Source organism: Oncorhynchus gorbuscha, linkage group LG24, assembly GCF_021184085.1.
Source record: "Oncorhynchus gorbuscha isolate QuinsamMale2020 ecotype Even-year linkage group LG24, OgorEven_v1.0, whole genome shotgun sequence".
NCBI classification, from domain to species: domain Eukaryota; kingdom Metazoa; phylum Chordata; class Actinopteri; order Salmoniformes; family Salmonidae; genus Oncorhynchus; species Oncorhynchus gorbuscha.
Window position 1 is genome coordinate 11504300 of NC_060196.1, and position 21510 is coordinate 11525809.

The 21510-nt window shown below is 43.8% G+C and overlaps 3 protein-coding genes across 7 annotated transcripts in view; all 3 read right to left on the reverse strand.

The window, feature by feature from the left end:
* Positions 1 to 17301, reverse strand: part of LOC124012427 (zinc finger protein Gfi-1-like) — a 60939-nt gene extending 43638 nt beyond the window's left edge. For 4 of the 5 annotated variants that reach the window (XM_046326030.1, XM_046326031.1, XM_046326029.1 and 1 more), the window contains exon 1: positions 15516 to 16011. In XM_046326030.1, the coding sequence (XP_046181986.1) occupies positions 15516 to 15810 (295 nt within the window). In that variant the 5' untranslated portion in view covers positions 15811 to 16011. Of the gene's footprint in view, positions 1 to 15515; positions 16012 to 17241 lie in introns of those variants that run through there. The other variant, XM_046326032.1, reaches the window with a different exon arrangement.
* Positions 1 to 21510, reverse strand: part of LOC124012438 (zinc finger protein 606-like) — a 1040669-nt gene that overhangs the window by 949129 nt on the left and 70030 nt on the right. The window lies entirely within an intron of this gene.
* LOC124012437 overlaps positions 1 to 21510 on the reverse strand; it is a 971157-nt gene that overhangs the window by 912953 nt on the left and 36694 nt on the right. The gene's annotated exons all lie outside the window — the stretch shown is intronic.

The following is a 21510-nucleotide window of genomic DNA, read 5'->3' on the forward strand; positions in this document are numbered from 1 at the left end:
ACCACCGCGCCCGTCTTGGGCTATCCACTCAACAGCGGCGACCTCATCCTCGATACAGACGCCAGCAATTTCGGCATTGGAGGTGTCTTGTCCCAGTGAGGAATGCATTCTAGAGTACGGGAGTCAGCGGCTGTCCTCCACCGAGCAAAACTATTGTATCACACGGAGGGAGCTACTGGTAGTAGTGATGTTTACTACACACTTCCGTCAATACCTGCTTGGAAGACCCTTCACCGTGCACACCGACCACAGCAGCCTTCGGTGGTTCATGAAGGAACCAGAAGGTCAACTGGCGAGGTGGCTCGAGAAGCTTGGAGTTTAACTTCATGGTCATACATCATGCAGGATGCCACCACAAATGCTGACATCCTGTCCAGGAGGCGCTACCGCCAAACCCCTGCACTATACAGGACCCTACCCAAAATAATGACCGTTTCAGGTATCAGGAAGTGCTGTCTGACCTCAGCCCCAGCACAGCTGATAATGCTGTGGAAGCTACTTTTATGGAGCTCTGCTCAGTGGGGGTAGGAGACCCCAGCCTATAGCCTGCACTCCCTAAAGCTTCTGGAGCTGCCTTCAACGTGGAGTCGGGCCATCGGGACAGTGAAGATGACATGTCGGACGTGGAAAAGATTAGCCTCACTGTTCTGTTCCATGGACTGACATGGGCCCCGTGAAAAGATAGCTCGAGGAAGGTCAGGAACGGCCATCGTGGGGGGCCTGTGTCGCCAGTCGGGCCAGCGACTGAGGCATATAGGAGCCAGTGGAAGAGACTGTCTCATTTCTCTTATGGTGCTTCTACTGTACCGAAGGCGCAGTGTTTTACCCACAGATACTCCTGCCTCGTGTGTTCGGGACAGACATCATGAAGCAGATTCATGACGGCCCAGTAGGTGGTCACATTGGCGTGGAATGCACAAATGCCCGGCTGCAGACAAGACACTACTGGTACCGAAATAGAGAGGATGTCAAACTATGGTGTTGTACATGTACCAGCTGTGCCACTAAAGCCAGACCTTCGAGGAAGCCCCAAGCACCTAGGGGCACTGTCCGCTTGGGAGTACCTAAGGAGAGGATCACAATTGATCTAATGGGCCCCATGAATGAGACAGAATGCTACAATCGCTACTTGTTGGTTGTTCAAGACTAGGGTTGCACATTTTGGGGAATATTTAGAGGTGAAAACTGTGGGAATTAACGGAAATATTTGCAAATTAATATTAATACCGTTTAAATGTAGATGTTCTTTTTTACATTGGATATATTTACGATATCATATGGAGACAAACAAACCTTTTACCTTATAATTAGACAATCGCAAATGATTAAATCCTTCCAATAGAAAAAAAAACAAAAACATTTTAGTTACGAATTGAACATTAAGAGTTGACTCTTCACATGGGATGATTTCACTGAACAACAAAAGGAAATATTGAATGATCCATCGCATCTCCCAAAAAACATTTTCAACATACATCTGTAAAATGATCATCTACAAACCTAAAGCTTTGGTTGTCTTCCTCTCATGCTTCCATGTCTTCTCCCTGGACCTCCTCAATATCCACCTCTTGAACATCATACTCGGAGGCCTCATCTTCACTGTCACTTTCCAACCTTGTTGAGGATAGATTGTCAGACTCAAAAAGCCTCAAATTTGCCCGGGTGGACACCAATTTTTCAACCCTAGTATTTGGTAAGCCTGTTGTGGGCTTTGGTTTGTGTGTTCCCAAACAAGGACCAGTTGCGCTCTGAGGTGGCTGATGTTGATGGGATTTGGAGGATGGTGGCAACAGGGGAAAGAGCGTCAGATCCACAAAATCCCTTCCACCAGGTGTCTGATGAGATATGTTGCCACGACTGCCATATTGCATCTCCAGCCCAAAGCCATTGCTTGGAAGTGTTCTTCACCAGACTGCCAAGAACCTTGCCCTCATTCAGGCCAAGGTGGCGAGACACGGTAGTGATGACACCATAGGGCTTGTTGATCTCTGCACTAGACAGGATGCTCTTGCCAGCATACTTGGGGTTGAATATGTACACTGTGGCGTGTATGGGCTTCAGGCAGAAGTCTTCACGCCTTTTGATGTTGGTGGTATTTCAGAACTGCAGTTTCCTCTGCTTGGAGCAACAGTGAAGTGGGCAGGGCAGTACGGATTTCTTCTCTTACATCTGTAAGCAGAGTCTGAACATCAGACAGGATGGCATTGCCTCCCTCAATCCTTGCAATGGCTACTGCTATAAGTTTCAGGCTACTTACCACTCTCTCCCAAAATACATCATCCAGGAGGATCCTCTTGACGGGGCTGTCCATGTCGGCAGACTGTGATATGGCCATTTCTTGGAGAGACTCCTTACCCTCCAGGAGACTGTCAAACATGATGACAACACCACCCCAATGTGTGTTGCTGAGCAGCTTCATTGTGGTGCTCTTATTCTTCTCACTTTGCTTGGTGCGGTAGATTGCTGCTAGAACTTGATGACCCTTCACATACCTAACCACTTCCTTGGCTCTCTTGTAGTATGTCCATTCTTTTCAGTTCCATGTTGTTGTTGTTAGGTTCTTGTTTTTCAGAGTAAATAACTCAGACTAGAAAAGCATTAACCAAGTTTAATTCTGCCCAAAGGTTCTGTACAGCTGTAATTCAGACAACCCAACATTTATCCCATCATATATATTACACATACACGGTGGGGAGAACAAGTATTTGATAACCTGCAAAATCGGCAGTGTTTCCTACTTACAAAACATGTAGAGGTCTGTAATTTGTATCATAGGTACACTTCAACTGTGAGAGACAGAATCTAAAACAAAAATGCAGAAAATCACATTGTATGATTAAGTAATTAATTAGCATTTTATTGCATGACATAAGTATTTGAAACATCAGAAAATCAGAACTTAATATTTGGTATAATATTACAGAGATCATACGTTTCCTGTAGTTCTTGACCAGGTTTGCACACACTGCAGCAGGGATTTTGGCCCACTCCTCCTTACAGACCTCCAGATCCTTCAGGTTTCGGGGCTGTCACTGGGCAATACGGACTTTCAGCTCCCTCCAAAGATTTTCTATTGGGTTCAGGTCTGGAGACTGGCTAGGCCACTCCAGGACCTTGAGATGCTTCTTACGGAGCCACTCCTTAGTTGCCCTGGCTGTGTGTTTCGGGTTGTTGTCATGCTGGAAGACCCAGCCACGACCCATCTTCATTGCTCTTACTGAGGGAAGGAGGTTGATGGCTAAGATCTCGCGATACATGGCCCCATCCATCCTCCCCTCAATACGGTGCAGTCGTCCTGTCCCCTTTGCAGAAATGCATCCCCAAAGAATGATGTTTCCACCTCCATGCTTCACGGTTGGCATGGTGTTCTTGGGGTTGTACTCATCCTTCTTCCTCCAAACACGGTGAGTGGAGCTTAGACCAAAATGTTTATTTTTGTTTCATCAGACCACATGACCACATCCCACATGACCACATCCCATTCCTCCTCTGGATCATCCAGATGGTCATTGGCAAACTTCAGACGGGCCTGGACATGCGCTCGCTTGAGCAGGGGGACCTGCAGGATTTTAATCCATAACAGCGTAGTGTGTTACTAATGGTTTTCTTAGTGACTGTGGTCCCAGCTCTCTTCAAGTCATTGACCAGGTCCTGCCATGTAGTTCTGAGCTGATCCCTCACCTTCCCCATGATCATTGATACCCCAAGAAGTGAGCAGTGTATCAAATAATGTATGTATATGCATGTATGTATGTATATGCATGCATATACATGATGTCCATCTGTCTCCCCTACACGTTGCTCTCCTCCCGTCCACCCAACACATTCCAAAGCCATCTGTCTTTCTACAGAGAACCATTCTTCTTCTCTATCATTTATTTAATATCTCAATGTTCAAAATGTCGAATCCAACAATGTCCTTGAGAATCAGATTCAATGCTTCCGGTTGGAGCGAGTGGTCGCATCTGCACTTCGCTCCCGCGGGTAGTATAACTTTTTCATTATATTTCATTATAGCACAACGGTTTGATTTGTCTAATCTTAGCAATTTCTTCTCAGCTAGCTACATAGCCGTCTTTGTATCAAAGATAATTGCGTAATTATCGTATTTCGCCGTCCTAACGTAGTCTTCACTAGCCAGCTAGCTAACGTCCACTGATTAGCTGCACTGGAGAAACTATTACACTCAACTGAACGACTTGATTAGTGTAGTGTTAGCTAGCTACATAGCGGTCTTTGCTGTCTTCGTATCATCGTATCCAAGATAATTGTGTTGTTTAGGTTTAGAGTGTGTAGTCTTAGAGTGATTATCTTAATTTACCGAGGTTAGCTAGCCAGCTATTTGTCGTCCTTAACGTAGGAGACTCTGCTAGCTAGCCAACGCTAGCCAACGTCTTCTGAATAGAACTCAACAACCCGGTCGCATTCACAGGTAGTATCACATTTTCACTTCATTTCATTACAGTACAACGGTTTGATTTGTTTGATCGTAGCTAGCTAAACAGCTAGCTACATAGCCGTCTTTGTATCAAAGATAATTGTGTAGTCTAGAGCGATTTTCTAGGTTCAGCGAGGTTCGCTAGCCAGAATAGCAACACTGCAGAAACTATTACACTCAACGGAACGACTTGATTAGTGTAGTGTCAACAACGCACCCACTGCCAGCTGGCCTACTTCAGCAGTACTGTATCATTTTAATCATTTTAGTCAATAAGATTCTTGCTACGTAGCTTAACTTTCTGAACATTCGAGACGTGTAGTCCACTTGTCATTCCAATCTCCTTTGCATTAGCGTAGCCTCTTCTGTAGCCTGTCAACTATGTGTCTGTTTATCCCTGTTCTCTCCTCTCTGCACAGACCATACAAACGCTCCACACCGCGTGGCCGCGGCCACCCTACTCTGGTGGTCCCAGCGCGCACGACCCACGTGGAGTTCCAGGTCTCCGGTAGCCTCTGGAACTGCCAATCTGCGGTCAACAAGGCAGAGTTCATCTCAGCCTATGCCTCCCTCCAGTCCCTCGACTTCTTGGCACTGACGGAAACATGGATCACCACAGACAACACTGCTACTCCTACTGCTCTCTCTTCGTCCGCCCACGTGTTCTCGCACACCCCGAGAGCTTCTGGTCAGCGGGGTGGTGGCACCGGGATCCTCATCTCTCCCAAGTGGTCATTCTCTCTTTCTCCCCTTACCCATCTGTCTATCGCCTCCTTTGAATTCCATGCTGTCACAGTTACTAGCCCTTTCAAGCTTAACATCCTTATCATTTATCGCCCTCCAGGTTCCCTCGGAGAGTTCATCAATGAGCTTGATAAGCTCCTTTCCTGAGGACGGCTCACCTCTCACAGTTCTGGGCGACTTTAACCTCCCCACGTCTACCTTTGACTCTTTCCTCTCTGCCTCCTTCTTTCCACTCCTCTCCTCTTTTGACCTCACCCTCTCACCTTCCCCCCCTACTCACAAGGCAGGCAATACGCTCGACCTCATCTTTACTAGATGCGGTTCTTCCACTAACCTCATTGCAACCCCCCTCCAAGTCTCCGACCACTACCTTGTATCCTTTTCCCTCTCGCTCTCATCCAACACCTCCCACACTGCCCCTACTCGGATGGTATCGCGCCGTCCCAACCTTCGCTCTCTCTCCCCCGCTACTCTCTCCTCTTCCATCCTATCATCTCTTCCCTCCGCTCAAACCTTCTCCCACCTATCTCCTGATTCTGCCTCCTCAACCCTCCTCTCCTCCCTCTCTGCATCCCTTGACTCTCTATGTCCCCTATCCTCCAGGCCGGCTCGGTCCTCCCCTCCCGCTCCGTGGCTCGATGACTCATTGCGAGCTCACAGAACAGGGCTCCGGGCAGCCGAGCGGAAATGGAGGAAAACTCGCCTCCCTGCGGACCTGGCATCCTTTCACTCCCTCCTCTCTACATTTTCCTCCTCTGTCTCTGCTGCTAAAGCCACTTTCTACCACGCTAAATTCCAAGCATCTGCCTCTAACCCTAGGAAGCTCTTTGCCACCTTCTCCTCCCTCCTGAATCCCCCCCCCCCCTCCTCCCTCTCTGCAGATGACTTCGTCAACCATTTTGAAAAGAAGGTCGACGACATCCGATCCTCGTTTGCTAAGTCAAACGACACCGCTGGTTCTGCTCACACTGCCCTACCCTGTGCTCTGACCTCTTTCTCCCCTCTCTCTCCAGATGAAATCTCGCGTCTTGTGACGGCCGGCCGCCCAACAACCTGCCCGCTTGACCCTATCCCCTCCTCTCTTCTCCAGACCATTTCCGGAGACCTTCTCCCTTACCTCACCTCGCTCATCAACTCATCCCTGACCGCTGGCTACGTCCCTTCCGTCTTCAAGAGAGCGAGAGTTACACCCCTTCTGAAAACCTACACTCGATCCCTCCGATGTCAACAATTACAGACCAGTATCCCTTCTTTCTTTTCTCTCCAAAACTCTTGAACGTGCCGTCCTTGGCCAGCTCTCCCGCTATCTCTCTGAATGACCTTCTTGATCCAAATCAGTCAGGTTTCAAGACTAGTCATTCAACTGAGACTGCTCTCCTCTGTATCACGGAGGCGCTCCGCACTGCTAAAGCTAACTCTCTCTCCTCTGCTCTCATCCTTCTAGATCTATCGGCTGCCTTCGATACTGTGAACCATCAGATCCTCCTCTCCACCCTCTCCGAGTTGGGCATCTCCGGCGCGGCCCACGCTTGGATTGCGTCCTACCTGACAGGTCGCTCCTACCAGGTGGCGTGGCGAGAATCTGTCTCCTCACCACGCGCTCTCACCACTGGTGTCCCCCAGGGCTCTGTTCTTGGCCCTCTCCTATTCTCGCTATACACCAAGTCACTTGGCTCTGTCATAACCTCACATGGTCTCTCTTATCATTGCTATGCAGACGACACACAATTAATCTTCTCCTTTCCCCCTTCTGATGACCAGGTGGCGAATCGCATCTCTGCATGTCTGGCAGACATATCAGTGTGGATGACGGATCACCACCTCAAGCTGAACCTCGGCAAGACGGAGCTGCTCTTCCTCCCGGGGAAGGACTGCCCGTTCCATGATCTCGCCATCACGGTTGACAACTCCATTGTGTCCTCCTCCCAGAGTGCCAAGAACCTTGGCGTGATCCTGGACAACACCCTGTCGTTCTCAACCAACATCAAGGCGGTGGCCCGTTCCTGTAGGTTCATGCTCTACAACATCCGCAGAGTAAGACCCTGCCTCACACAGGAAGCGGCGCAGGTCCTAATCCAGGCACTTGTCATCTCCCGTCTGGATTAATGCAACACGCTGTTGGCTGGGCTCCCTGCCTGTGCCATTAAACCCCTTCAACTCATCCAGAACGCCGCAGCCCGTCTGGTGTTCAACCTTCCCAAGTTCTCTCACGTCACCCCGCTCCTCCGTTCTCTCCACTGGCTTCCAGTTGAAGCTCGCATCCGCTACAAGACCATGGTGCTTGCCTACGGAGCTGTGAGGGGAACGGCACCTCAGTACCTCCAGGCTCTGATCAGGCCCTACACCCAAACAAGGGCACTGTGTTCATCCACCTCTGGCCTGCTCGCCTCCCTACCACTGAGGAAGTACAGCTCCCGCTCAGCCCAGTCAAAACTGTTCGCTGCCCTGGCCCCCCAATGGTGGAACAAACTCCCTCACGACGCCAGGACAGCGGAGTCAATCACCACCTTCCGGAGACACCTGAAACCCCACCTCTTTAAGGAATACCTAGGATAGGATAAGTAATCCCTCTCACCCCCCTTAAGATTTAGATGCACTATTGTAAAGTGACTGTTCCACTGGATGTCATAAGGTGAATGCACCAATTTGTAAGTCGCTCTGGATAAGAGCGTCTGCTAAATGACTTAAATGTAATGTATGTAATGTAATGATCAGCACAGCAAATGGGTGTGAATTGTGGGTAGGACTCCTCCAGACCAAGCAGCCTTCATGTTCACAGCATTGTCTGTCACCAGTGCAAATAGCTTCAGTAGTCCAAGGTCATTGACTGCCTTCGGCTCATCTGCAATGTAGAGACCGGTGTGTCTGTTGTCCCTTGTGTCTGTGCTCTTGTAGAATACTGGTTGAGGGGTGGAGATGATGTAGTTGATTATTCCTTGCCCACAAACATGCACCCATCAGAGATGATTGCAATACAGTCTGCTTTCTCTATGATTTGCTTGACCTTCACTTGAACTCTGTTTAACTCTGCATCCAGCAAATGAGTAGATAAAACATGTCTGGTTGGAGGCGTATATGCTGGGTGAAGAACATTCAGAAATCTCTTCCAATACACATTGCCTGTGAACATCAGAGGTGAACCAGTTGCATACACAGCTTGAGTTAGACATTCATCAGCGTTTCTCCATTGAATCTAAAACAAAACTTTGATTCCAGGAGGACCATGAGCTGTTGCTATTGATAAGGTGTCAGATTCATCATTTTCACCTTGAATAGAAGTAGAAGTAGAAGTAGTATTGTAATCAAAACTTACCAGAATGGATATAGTCCTTGGCTCAGACAGTGTAGTAATGTGGGCCCAATAGCATCTCATTAGTGTACAAGATCTTGAGAATCAGCTGTGCATGTGATGGAAGAATGCACTGGGCATGCAGAGTGTTGCAATTCCATTGAGTTGGGGACAGTTTAACCAAAATATGCCACAAGACCTTGAATTGCCTTGTGTATCCCACAAAAAAGGTTCAGCGTCATTGTAAATAAGAATTTGTTCTGAACTGACTTACCTAGTTAAATAAAGGTTGGCCTGTAGAGCAATAAAGCACAGTTCAACAGGGTTCACTCCGAATATGATGCTCCTTGGAAGAGAAGTAACAGAACCCATCAACCTGGTGGCTGGCTTGTAACCCGATCATGAGCACACCAAGACCCTCCACAGTATGTTGTACAGCTACGAGACAGATTGGAACTTGCTGACCAGATTGAAAGGGAAATTCAGGGTCAGTCTGTGAAGCATGCCAAAAAGCAGTATGACAAGAATGTCGCAAGGACACACTACAACGTTGGTGACACAGTATGGTACTTAATTAAAGGAACAAAGCGGGTGCCAGACAAAGTATGATGTTCCTACCATCCTATAAGGGTCCTTTACTTCATACTGGGACCTGGCCTCTCGCTCTTCCATCCTCTCTATTCCTCTTATAGCTCTTGAACTAGTTGCCTAGCCCAATGCGTGTCCCAAAAGTACAGTCGTGGCCAAAAGTTTTGAGAATGACACACATTAATTTTCACAAAGTCTGCTGCCTCAGTTTGTATGATGGCAATTTGCATATACTCCAGAATGTTAGGAAGAGTGATCAGATGAATTGCAAAGTCCCTCTTTGCCATGCAAATTAACTGAATCCCCAAAAACATTTCCACTGCATTTCAGCCCTGCCACAAAAGGACCAGCTGACATCATGTCAGTGATTCTCTCGTTAACACAGGTGTGAGTGTTGACAAAGACAAGGCTGGAGATCACGCCGTCATGCTGATAGAGTTCAAATAACAGACTGGAAGCTTCAAAAGGAGGGTGGTGCTTGCAATCATTGTTCTTCCTCTGTCAGCCATGGTTACTTGCAAGGAAACACTTGCCGTCATCATTGCTTTGCACAAAACGTGATTCAAAGGCAAGGATATTGCTGCCAGTAAGATTGCACCTAAACCAACTATTTATCGGATCATCAAGAACTTCAAGGAGAGCGGTTCAATTGTTGTGAAGAAGGCTTCAGGGCACCCAAGAAAGTCCAGCAAGTGCCAGGACAGTCTCCTAATGTTGATTCAGCTGCGGGATTGGGGCACCACCAGTACAGAGCTTGCTCAGGAATGGCAGCAGGCAGGTGTGAGTGTATCTGCATGCACAATGAGGCGAAGAATTTGAGGATGGCCTCCTGGTGTCAAGAAGGGCAGCAAAGAAGCCACTTCTCTCCAGGAAAAACATCCGGGACAGACTGATATTTAGAAAAAGGTACAGGGATTGGACTGCTGAGGACTGGGGTAAAATCATTTTCTCTGATGAATCCCCTTTTCGATTGTTTGGGGCATCCGGAAAAAAGCTTGTCCGGAGAAGACAAGGTGAGCGCTACTATCAGTCCTGTGTCATGCCAACAGTAAAGCATCCTGAGACCATTCATGTGTGGGGTTGCTTCTCAGCCAAGGGTGTGGGCTCACTCACAATTTTGCCTAAGAACACAGCCATGAATAAAGAATGGTACCAACACATCCTCCGAGAGCAACTTCTCCCAACCATTCAGGAACAGGTTGGTGAAGAACAATGCCTTTTCTAACATGATGGAGCACCTTGCCATAAGGCAAAAGTGATAATTAAGTGGCTCGGGGAACAAAACGTTGATATTTTGGGTCCATGGCCAGGAAACTCCCCAGACCTTAATCCCATTGAGAACTTGTGGTCAATCCTCAAGAGGCAGGTGGACAAACAAAAACCCACAAATTCTGACAAACTCCAAGCATTGATTATGCAAGAATGGGCTGCCATCAGTCAGGATGTGGCCCAGAAGTTAATTGACAGCATGCCAGGGCAGATTGCAGAGGTCTTGAAAAAGAAGGCTCAACACTGCAAATATTGACTCTTTGCATCAACTTCATTTAATTGTCAATAAAAGCCTTTGACACTTATGAAATGCTTGTAATTATACTTCAGTATTCCATAGTAACATCTGACAAAAATATCTAAAGACATTGAAGCAGCAAACTTTGTGGAAATTAATATTTGTGTCATTCTCAAAACGTTTGGCCACTACTGTAGATATATATAGTTTGGTCACTTATTGAGCAATTCAAAAATCTCTCTCTATATATACACACATCAATATCCACAGTACCAGTCAAGCGTTTGGACACACCTACTCATTCCAGGGTTTCTTTAGTTGTACTATTTTCTCATTTGTAGAATAATAGTGAAGACAAACTTTTAAATGTATTTATGGAATAATGTAGTTACCAAAAAAGTGTTAAACAAATCAAGATGTATTTTATATTTGAGATTCTTCAAAGTAGCCATCCTTTGCCTTGACAGCTTTGCACACTCTTGGCATTCTCCCAACCAGCTTCATGAAGTAGTCACCTAGAATGCATTCCAATAAACAGGTGTGCCTTGTTTAGTTAATTTGTATAATTTCCCTTAATGCAGTTGAGCCAATCACTTGTGTTGTGACAAGGGTGGGGTTGGGGGGGTATACAAAAGATAGCCCTATTTGGTAAAAAGACAATCCATATTATGGCAAAGAACAACTCAAATAAGCAAAGAGAAACAGTCCATCATTACTTTAAGACATGAAAGTCAGTCAATAAGGAACATTTCCAGAACTTTGAAGGTTTCTTTAAGAACCGTCGCAAAAACCATTAAGCGCTATGATGAAACTGGTTCGCATGAGGACCGCCACAGGAACGGAAGACCCAGAGTTACCTCTGCTGCAGAGGATAAGTTCATTGGAGTTACCAGCCTCAGAAATTGCAGCCCAAATAAATACTTAAGAGTTCAAGAGGCGACTGAGTGAATCAGGCCTTCATGGTCGAATTGCTGCAAAGAAACCACTACTAAAGGACACCAATAATAAGAAGAGACTTGCTTGGGCCAAGAAACACAAGCAACGGACCAATGGAAATCTGTGCTTTGGTCTGATGAGTCCAAATGTTAGATTTTTGTTTCCAACCGCCGTATCTTTGTGAGACGCAGAGTAGGTGAACGGATGATCTCACCATGTGTGGTTCCCACCATGATGCATGGAGGAGATTTGATGGTGTGGTGGTGTATGGCTGGTGAAATTTATCTGATTTAGAATGATTTAGAATTCAAGGCACACTTAACCAGCATGGCTACCACAGCATCCTGCAGTGATACGCCATCCTATTTGGTTTGTGCTTAGTGGGACTATCATTTGTTTTTCAACAGGACAATGACCTAAAACACACCTCCAGGCTGTGTAAGGGCTATTTGACCAAGAAGGAGAGTGATGGGGTGCTGTATCAGATGACCTGGCCTCCACAATCAACTGACCTCAACCCAATTGAGATGGTTTGGGATGAGTTAGACCGCAGATTGAAGGAAAAGCAGCCAACAAGTGCTCAGCATATGTGGGAACTCCTTCAAGATGGTTGGAAAAGCATTCCAGGAGAAGCTGGTTGAGAGAATGCCAAGAGTGTGCAAAGCTGTCAAGGCAAAGGATGAATCTCAAATATTTTTTATATTTTCATTTAACACTTTTTAGTTACTATATGATTCCATATGTGTTATTTCTTAGTTTGTCTTCACTATTATTCTACAATGTAGAAAATAGTAAAAATAAAGAAACCCTGGAATGAGTAGCTGTGTCCAAACTTTTGACTGGTACAGTATATTTGACGAAAGAAGCACCTTGCTCTTGCTTGCTGGATAAAAAAAATAGGCTACAGCGTTCACAGTGAATTGGCGGGGAGATTTGAATGGTGAGAGCTTTTCTGGTGTGATGTGATCACATTGGCTGGTGGTAAAAATGCAATAATGGGAAATCCTCTTCTCCAGGCACCCAATGTTTATGTTTACAATCAAATGTATTATGTCAGAATGTCCAAATTTAGAATGCTTCTCATGAAATGTATTGAAAATGAAATACAGAAACGTCCTCTCACTGTCAGCTGTGTTAGTTTTCAGAAAACTTAACATGTGTAAATATTAGAGATCGACAGATTAATCGGAAATCAGTAATTTGACGCCGTTTTGTTTGTTTTACACCTTTTATTTCATCTTTATTTAAGTAGGCAAGTCAGTTAAGAACACATTCTTATTTTCAATGACGGCCTAGGAACGGTGGGTTAACTGCGTTGTTAAGGGGCAGAACGATACTTTTACCTTGTCAGCTCAGGGATTCAATCTTGCAACCTTACGGTTAACTAGTCCAACGCTCTAACCACCTGCCTCACGAGGAGCACACCTGTTACGCGAATGCAGTAAGAGGCCAAGGTAAGTTGCTAGCTAGCATTAAACTTAATCAATCATAATCTAACTACACATGGTTGATGATATTACTAGTTTATCTAGCGTGTCCTGCGTTGCATATAATTGATGCAGTACGCACTCACGAAAAAGGACTGTCGTTGCTCCAACGTGTACCTAACCATAAACACCAATGCCTTTCTTAAAATCAATACACAGAAGTATATTTTTAAACTGCATATTTAGCTCAAAGAAATCCAGGTTAGCAGGCAATATTAACCAGGTGAAATTGTGTCACTTCTCTTGCGTTCATTGCACGCAGAGTCAATGGCTCATTGCGAACTAATTTGCCATAATTTTACGTAATTATGACATAACATTGAAGGTTGTGCAAAGTAACAGGAATATTTAGACTGATGGATGCCACCCGTTAGATAAAATACGTAACGGTTCCGTATTTCACTGAAAGAATAAACGTCTTGTTTTCGAGATGATAGTTTCTGGATTCAACCATATTAATGACCTAAGGCTCGCATTTGTGTGTTATTATGTTATAATTAAGTCTATGATTTGATAGAGCAGTGTGACTGAGCGATGGTAGGCACCAGCAGGCTCATAAGCATTAATTCAAACAGCACTTTCATGCGTTTTGTCAGCAACTCTGCCATTTATGACTTCAAGCCTAACAAATCCCGAGATTAGGCTGGTGTAACGATGGGATGTGAAATGGCTAGCTAGTTAGCGGGGATCCGCGCTAATAGCGTTTCAAACGCCACTCGCTCTGAGACTTGGAGTAGTTGTTCCCCTTGCTCTGCATGGGTAACACTGCTTCGAGGGTGGCTGTTGTCGTTGTGTTCCTGGTTCGAGCCCAGGTAGGAGCGAGGAGAGGTACGGAAGCTATACTGTTACTTTGGCAATACTGAAGTGCCTATAAGAACAACCAATAGTCAAAGGTATATGAAATACAAATGGCATAGAGAGAAATAGTCCTATAATTTCAATAATAACTACAACCTAAAACTTCTTACCTGGGAATATTGAAGACTGATGTTAAAATGAACCACCAGCTTTCATATGTTCTCATGTTCTGAGCAAGGAACTTAAACGTTAGCTTTCTTACATGGCACATATTGCACTTACTTTCTTCTCCAACACTTTGTTTTTGCATTATTTAAACCAAATTGAACATGTTCCATTATTTGAGGCTAAATTGATTTTATTGATGTCTTATATTAAGTTCAAATAAGTGTTCATTCAGTATTGTTGTAATTGTCATTATTACAAATACAGTTATTAAAACGTGGTCTGCCACTGCGAGGATGATCAGCTGTCCATCCTGTCTCCCTGTAGCGCTGTCTTTGTCGTCTCACAGTACAGACATTGCAATTTATTGCCTCGGCCACATCTGCAGTCCTCATGCCTCCTTGCAGCATGCCTAAGGCACATTCACGCAGATGAGCAGGGACCCTGGACATCTTTCTTTTGGTGTTTTTCAGAGTCAGTAAAGGACTCTTTAGTGTCCCAAGTTTTCATAACTGTGACATTAATTGCCTACCGTCTTAGCTGTTAGTGTCTTAACGACCGTTCCACAGGTGCATGTTCATTAATTGTTTATGGTTCATTGAACAAGCATGGGAAACAGCATTTAAACCCTTTACAATGAAGATCTGTGAATTTATTTGGATTTTTACAAATGATCTTTGAAAGACAGGGTCCTGAAAAAGGTATGTTTCTTTTAAACGTTTTTGGGAGATGCGATCGATCATTCAATATTTTTGTTGTTCAGTGAAATCATCCCATGTGTAGAGTCAACTCTTAATTGTTGAGTTTATCTAATTTACATAAGTATTCACACCCCTGAGTCAATACATATTATCACCTTTGGCAGTGATGACAGATGTAAGTCTTTCTGGATAAGTCTAAGAGCTTTGCACACGTGGATTGTACAATTTTTACACTTTATTTTGTATTATTCACGCTCTGTCAAGGTGCCCTTCATTGCGAGGCATTGGAAAACCTCACTGGTCTTCTGAAATTCACTGTTCAACTGAGGGACCTTTAGAGAATTATTTATGGGGTACGGATATGAGGTAGTCATCCAAAAAGCATGTTTAACACTTATTGCACACAGTGAGTCCATGCAATTTATTAAGAAAATGTGGAAACAGTCAAGGGGTGTCAATACTTTCTGAAGGCACTGTAATAGCTGTACAGGGACCGCAACTATGGAAAAATGAATGCTATTTAAGAACTATTGAAGACTGAAATCCGTAAATAATATTAATTCAACGAATAAAAGTGGTGGATATTTCTCCATCTTCTGATTCAAAATAGTATCGTCTTAGTCATGGCACGCTTTGTTTAATCCGAAATCGTATTATCTCATGCTTGGTAGCTATTGACGAGAGAAAATATACACAGAATTCCCAATATAAAAGAAATGTGTTCTCGGTCAGTTTTGAGATTGTCTAGAATTGGCAAGGATGTAAACTAACAACTTTCTGCAAGACATCCAAGTAATCACATCAGATTAATTAGTGCATACAATCCAAACACATGCGCAGAGGGGAACGGGGCTAAATGTACCTCTTGCCATTCCTCTGTATCGGTCGAGGATCTTGACACTTCTGGGACGGCTGCCGAGGACGCGCTCTCGCATTGTCCTCTCTGCGCGCTCCCGTGACACCTTCAGTTCAAGTAGCTGTAGTTTCCTCCGCAATGTCCTGTTTTCTTTCTGGCTTTGAGTTATTTCTAAACGACACACTGCATAGTCGTCGTCTACGAGTTTACAGATCTCTGCCACGGCTGCGTTTGCTAGCACCTCCATGATGGAGGCTATTTGAGTGTGAAAAACCATAACGTTACCATTACAGTTAGCCATTGTTAGTTAGCAGCTAGCTAGCGTTACCTAAATAACACATCAATTAACCAAGTGCTGTCCCTAGCGCGAATTAAAGACTGCCTGTGGTAGGTAGGTGTTGCTATGAAATTATATTTGTCTTATTTTGAGTTAATAAATGTCGAAATAACTATAAAAACGCTAAGGTAGTCTTGGTCACTGCCGTTTACTAGTTTTTCTTCGTGTAGTTTTCCGGCAGACTAGACGTTTTGTTGTGTATTGCTGCCCAACACAGGTCGGAGCGTGAATTGCACATTTCGTTTACGAAAAGGGGAAATAAGAAATTGCACAACCACCCAACAAATACAGTTCCTTTAGAAAGTATTCACACCCATTGACTTTTTCCACAATTTGTTTTTAGTCTTCATTTTTAAATGAATAACATTTCGATTTTTTTTAGACTGTCCTACACACAAACCCCCATAACTTTAATGTGGAATTATCTGTAGCTCAGTTGGTAGAGCATGGCGCTTGTAATTCCAGGGTAGTGGGTTCGATCCCCGGGACCACCCATACGTAGAATGTATGCACACATGACTGTAAGTCGCTTTGGATAAAAGCGTCTGCTAAATGGCATATATTATTATTATTATGTTTTTGTTTTTTTAATCACAAGTATTCAACCCTTTGTTATGGCAAGCCTAAATAAGTTCAGGAGTAAAAATTTGCAAAACAAGTCACATAAATTGCATGGAGTCACTGTGTGCAATCATGTTAAACATGCTTTTTGAATAACTACCTCATCTCTGTACCCCACACATACAATTATCTGTAATGTCCCTCCGTCGAGCAGTGACTTTCAAACACAAATTCAACCACAAAGACCAGGGAGGTAATCCAGTGCCTTGCAAAGAAGGGCACTTATTGGTAGCTGGTTGAGAATAAAAAAATACCTTAAATACCTTTGAGCATGGGGAAGTTATTAATTACACTTTGAGTGTATTGATACACCATCCAGTCACTACAAAAACACATGTGTCCTTCCTAACTCAGTTGCCAGAGAGGAAGAAAACCGCCCAGGGATTTCAACATGAGGCCAATGGTGATTTTAAAACAGTTAGTTTAATGGGTGCAAGATGAATAACTGAAGATGGATCGACAACATTGTAGTTACTCTACAATACTAACCTAAATGACAGAGTGAAAAGTAGTAAGCCTGTACAGAATACAAATGTTTGGAATAAGGCACCAAAGTAAAACTGCAAAAAATGTTGCAAAGAAATTAACTTTTTGTCCTGAATACAAAGCGTTATGTTTGTTATCTAACACAGCACATCACTGAGTAGCACCTCTTCATATTTTCAAGCATGGTGGTGGCTGCATCATGCTATGGATATTCTTGTCATCGGCAAGGACTAGGGATAAAAATAAATGGAATAGAGCAATACAGGTATGCAATGCTCTGAGACTTACCCATAAAGACTCACAGCTGTAAGGCAAAATCCTAGAGGAAAACCTGGTTGTCTGCTTTCCAACAGACACTGGGAGACAAATTCACCCTTCAGCAGGACAATAACCTAAAACACAAGGCCAAATATGCACACATTTACTATGAAGTTGCTTACCAAGATGAAATGGAATATTCCTGAGGGGCCTAGATACAGTTTTGACATAAATAGGCTTGAAAATCTATGGCAAGACTTAGCTGTCTAGCAATGATCAACAACCAACTTGACAAGAGTTTGAAGAATTGAAAAAATAATGTGCAAATATTGTACAATACAGGTATGCAATGCTGAGACTTACCCATAAAGACTCGCAGCTGTAATTGTTGAAGGTGATTCTAACATGTATTGACTCGGGGGTGTGAATACTTATGGAAATTAGATATCTGTATTTCCTAAACATTAATACAAATATATTTTCACTTGATCATTATGGGGTATTGTGTGTGTGTAGATGGGTGAGATAAAAAATACATTTTATCTATTTTGAATTCAGGCTGTAACACAACAAAATGTGTGATAAATCAAGGGGTATTAATACTTTCTGAAGACACGTTCAACTAGCACATTTCCCATTACAAACATTTACACATTTAGTCCTATGCTAATCTCACCAGGTGGCGTTGATTATTTCCTGTAACAAATTTCGTATTAGCCAATGAAAATTGTTGAAGTAGTTGTACGTGTACCAATACTTGTTCTTGGAAGAAATTGCTTTTTTTCTGGCTACTCTTCCATAAAGTCCAGCTCTTTGGAGTGTACGGCTTAAAGTGGTCCTAAGGACAGATACTCCAATCTCCGCTGTGGAGCTATGCAGCTCCTTCAGGGTTATCTTTGGTCTCCTTGTTGCCTCTCTGATTAATGCCCTCCTTGCCTGGTCTGTGAATTTTTTTTGGGTGGCCCTCTCTTGGCAGGTTTGTTTTTAATAATGGATTTAATGGGGGATGTTCAAAGTTTCTGATATTTTTTTATAACCCAACCCTGACCTGTTCGGAGCGCTCCTTGGTCTTTTTGGTGCCACTCTGGGGCCTTTCAGAACAGGTGTGTATACATACTGAGATCATGTGACAGTTAGATCGCACACAGGTGGACTTTATTTAACTAATTATGTGACTTCTGAAGGTAATTGGTTGCACCTGATCTTATTTAGGGACTTCATAGCAAAGGAGGTGAATACATATGCACAAACCACTTTTCCATTTTTTATTTTCGATTGATCGCCCTAACATTTGTCACCTCAATCTCCATGACCCTTATAGGACACTCCAGGAACTCGGGATCATGATTCCCACCACAATTGCAACACCGTCATCCTTCTACACACCGTTCTTCAGTATACTCCATCTGTCTGCACACACTTGCAACATGGCCAAATCCTTTACAATTCTTGCACTGCAAAGGTTTGGGGACGAAAGCTCTTACAGCATGTCTTACATAACCGAGCTTCACGTGCGTAGGTATTTGCTCTGAATCAAAAAACAACAGGACCGACAGGCAATGTTTCTCCATTCACCCAGCGGGTCAGACGCCAGGCACCATGTACTGCCATGTTGTGTTGTCATGTTGTGTTGCTACCATGCTGTGTTGTTGTCTTAGGTCTTTCTTTGTGTAGTGTTGTGGTTGCTCTCTTGTCATGTGTTTTTTTTACATCATTTTGTCCACACAGAAGACCTTTTTGCCTTTTGGTAGGCCGTCATTGTAAATAACTTTAACTTAACTTTCCTAGTTAAACAAATAAAATATGACTCCTTTGACAGGTGCTCTAGTCCGAAGTTCAAAACAAAAAAAAACTTTTCCCAAGAGCATACTTCAACATTTTTGACACCTTAAATGGGTCTCCCACATATACTGTACATCCTTACTCAACAAATGCATCCCAACAAGAAGTGATTCATTATCATTCATACACGTATCCTCCACTCCAATTTTAGACAATTAACTTTTTGTTCCAGTTTTCGATACTACTTGTCTATTCAGAACATTAGTCTTCACCAACTTCGCTTGACGCTCTGCTTGATTTCAACTCAGCATCCACTTACGCCATCTTTCGTGCCCAACAAAAAACATCCCACCATTTTCTCCCACTGTTTACTTCCGTTTACACTGAAGAGAAGGACGTTATTGGTTGGCATCATAGCTCAAAGTGTGTTGTGAAATGAAAAATGTATGCATGCTGTTCTTTGAAATACGGTACTGCTTACTACATTACACATCAAATCTCCTATGATCAGTATCTTTCAAGTTGAGAGCAGATTTGTTTAGAAAGAACATTGAGAATAGAGTAGAAAATAATAAAATGGCTTTATTCCATCTACATCACCTCAGTAAGGTAAATATTAAACTGTCCTTGTGTTAGCCTAGGTTTACTGTCTCTCTAAAAACATGTATTTACTCAAGTCTGTTTCAAATGACAAGTTAATGAGGGGTATGTGGTTAATAACCTTCTTACCCCAAGGTACTAAACATAACTAAACTAAACTCAGCAAAAAAAGGAAATGTCCTCTCACTGTCAATTGCATTTATTTTCAGCAAACTTACAAATATTTACACATGTTACAAAAATGACAGGATTCAACAACTGAGACATAAACTGAACCAGTTCCACAGACATGTGACTAACAGAAAGGAGCAGCATTCAAAACGCTATAACGAAATGTGATGTATATAAACCAATGTACATTGTATTATATTCAGTACTCTCGAGAATAAACGCTATTGATTGATTTTGAGACTGGTCTCTGTCCATTTTATGCAACTAAGTATCTTACAAATTCTTAGAAATGGGCAGAGTGTTTTAATTGAATTGGTTGATGAACATATAGGAATGAAATTCCTTTAAAAGATTGAGATCCGGGCTCTTAGCTGGCCATGGCAGAACACTGGCATTCCTGTCTTGCAGGAAATCACATACAGAACGAGCAGTATGGCTGATGGCATTGTCATGCTGGAGGGTCATGTCAGGATGAGCCTGCAGGAAGGGTACCACATGAGGGAGAAGGATGTATTCCTTGTAACGCACAGCGTTGAGATTGCCTGCAATGACAACAAGCTCAGTCCGATGATGCTGTGACACACCGTTCCAGACCACGACGGACCCTCCACCTCCAAATCGATCTCGCTTCAGAGTACAGGCCTCGGTGTAATTCTCATTACACCGAGGTCACGATAAACGATTCACGATAAACGCGAATCCGACCATCACCCCTGGTGAGACAAAACCGCGACTTGTTAAAGAGCATTTTTTGCCAGTCCTGTCTGGTCCAGCGACAGTGGGTTTGTGCCCATAGGCGACGTTGTTGCCGATGATGTCTGGTGAGAACCAGCCTTACAACAGGCCTACAAGTCCTCAGTCCAGCCTCTTTCAACCTATTGTGGACAGTCTGAGCACTGATGGGGGGGATTGTGCGTTCCTGGTGTAACTCGGCCAGTTGCTGTTGCCATCCTGTACCTGTCCCGCAGGTGTGATGTTTGGATGTACTGATCCTGTGCAGGTGTTGTTACACGTGGTCTGGCACTTTGTGATGACAACCAGCTGTCCGTCCTGTCTCCCTGTAGCGCCGTTCTTAGGCGTCTCACAGTATGGACATTGCAATTTATTGCCCTGGTCACATCTGCAGTCCTCATGCCTCCTTGCAGCTTGCCTAAGGCACGTTCACGCAGATGAGCAAGGACACTGGGCATCTTTCTTTTGGTGTTTTTCAGAGTCAGTAGAAAGGCCTCTTTTAGTGTCCCAAGTTTTCATAACTGTGACATTAATTGCCTACCGTGTAAGCAGTTAGTGTCTTAATGACCGTTCCACAGGTGCATGTTCATGAATTGTTTATGGTTCATTTGAACAAGCATGGGAAACAGTGTTTAAACCCTTTACAATGATCTTTGAAGTTATTTGGATTTTTACAAATTATCTTTGAAAGACAGGGTCCTGAAAAAGAGACATGTCTTTTTTTGAGGAGTTGAAAATATGTCAGCTAAAGAATGGTTCTCAGATATTCCCAGTGTGCATCTCAAGCTACACTGCTAACATTTCTCCCCGTTGTGGACACTCCTATGTCAGGTAAGGTTACTCTGGAAAGAGAAGATCTTGTAACATAGTTTGCACTTATAGTGCCTCTCCTTAGTGTGAACGGTCTGGTGCTCCTTCAAATAGTTTGCCCTAGCAAAGCGCTTCCTACATGTGGGGCAGGAGTACCGCTTGATGCTCGGCCTCCCACGTAGATAAACTGCATTTATTTTCTCA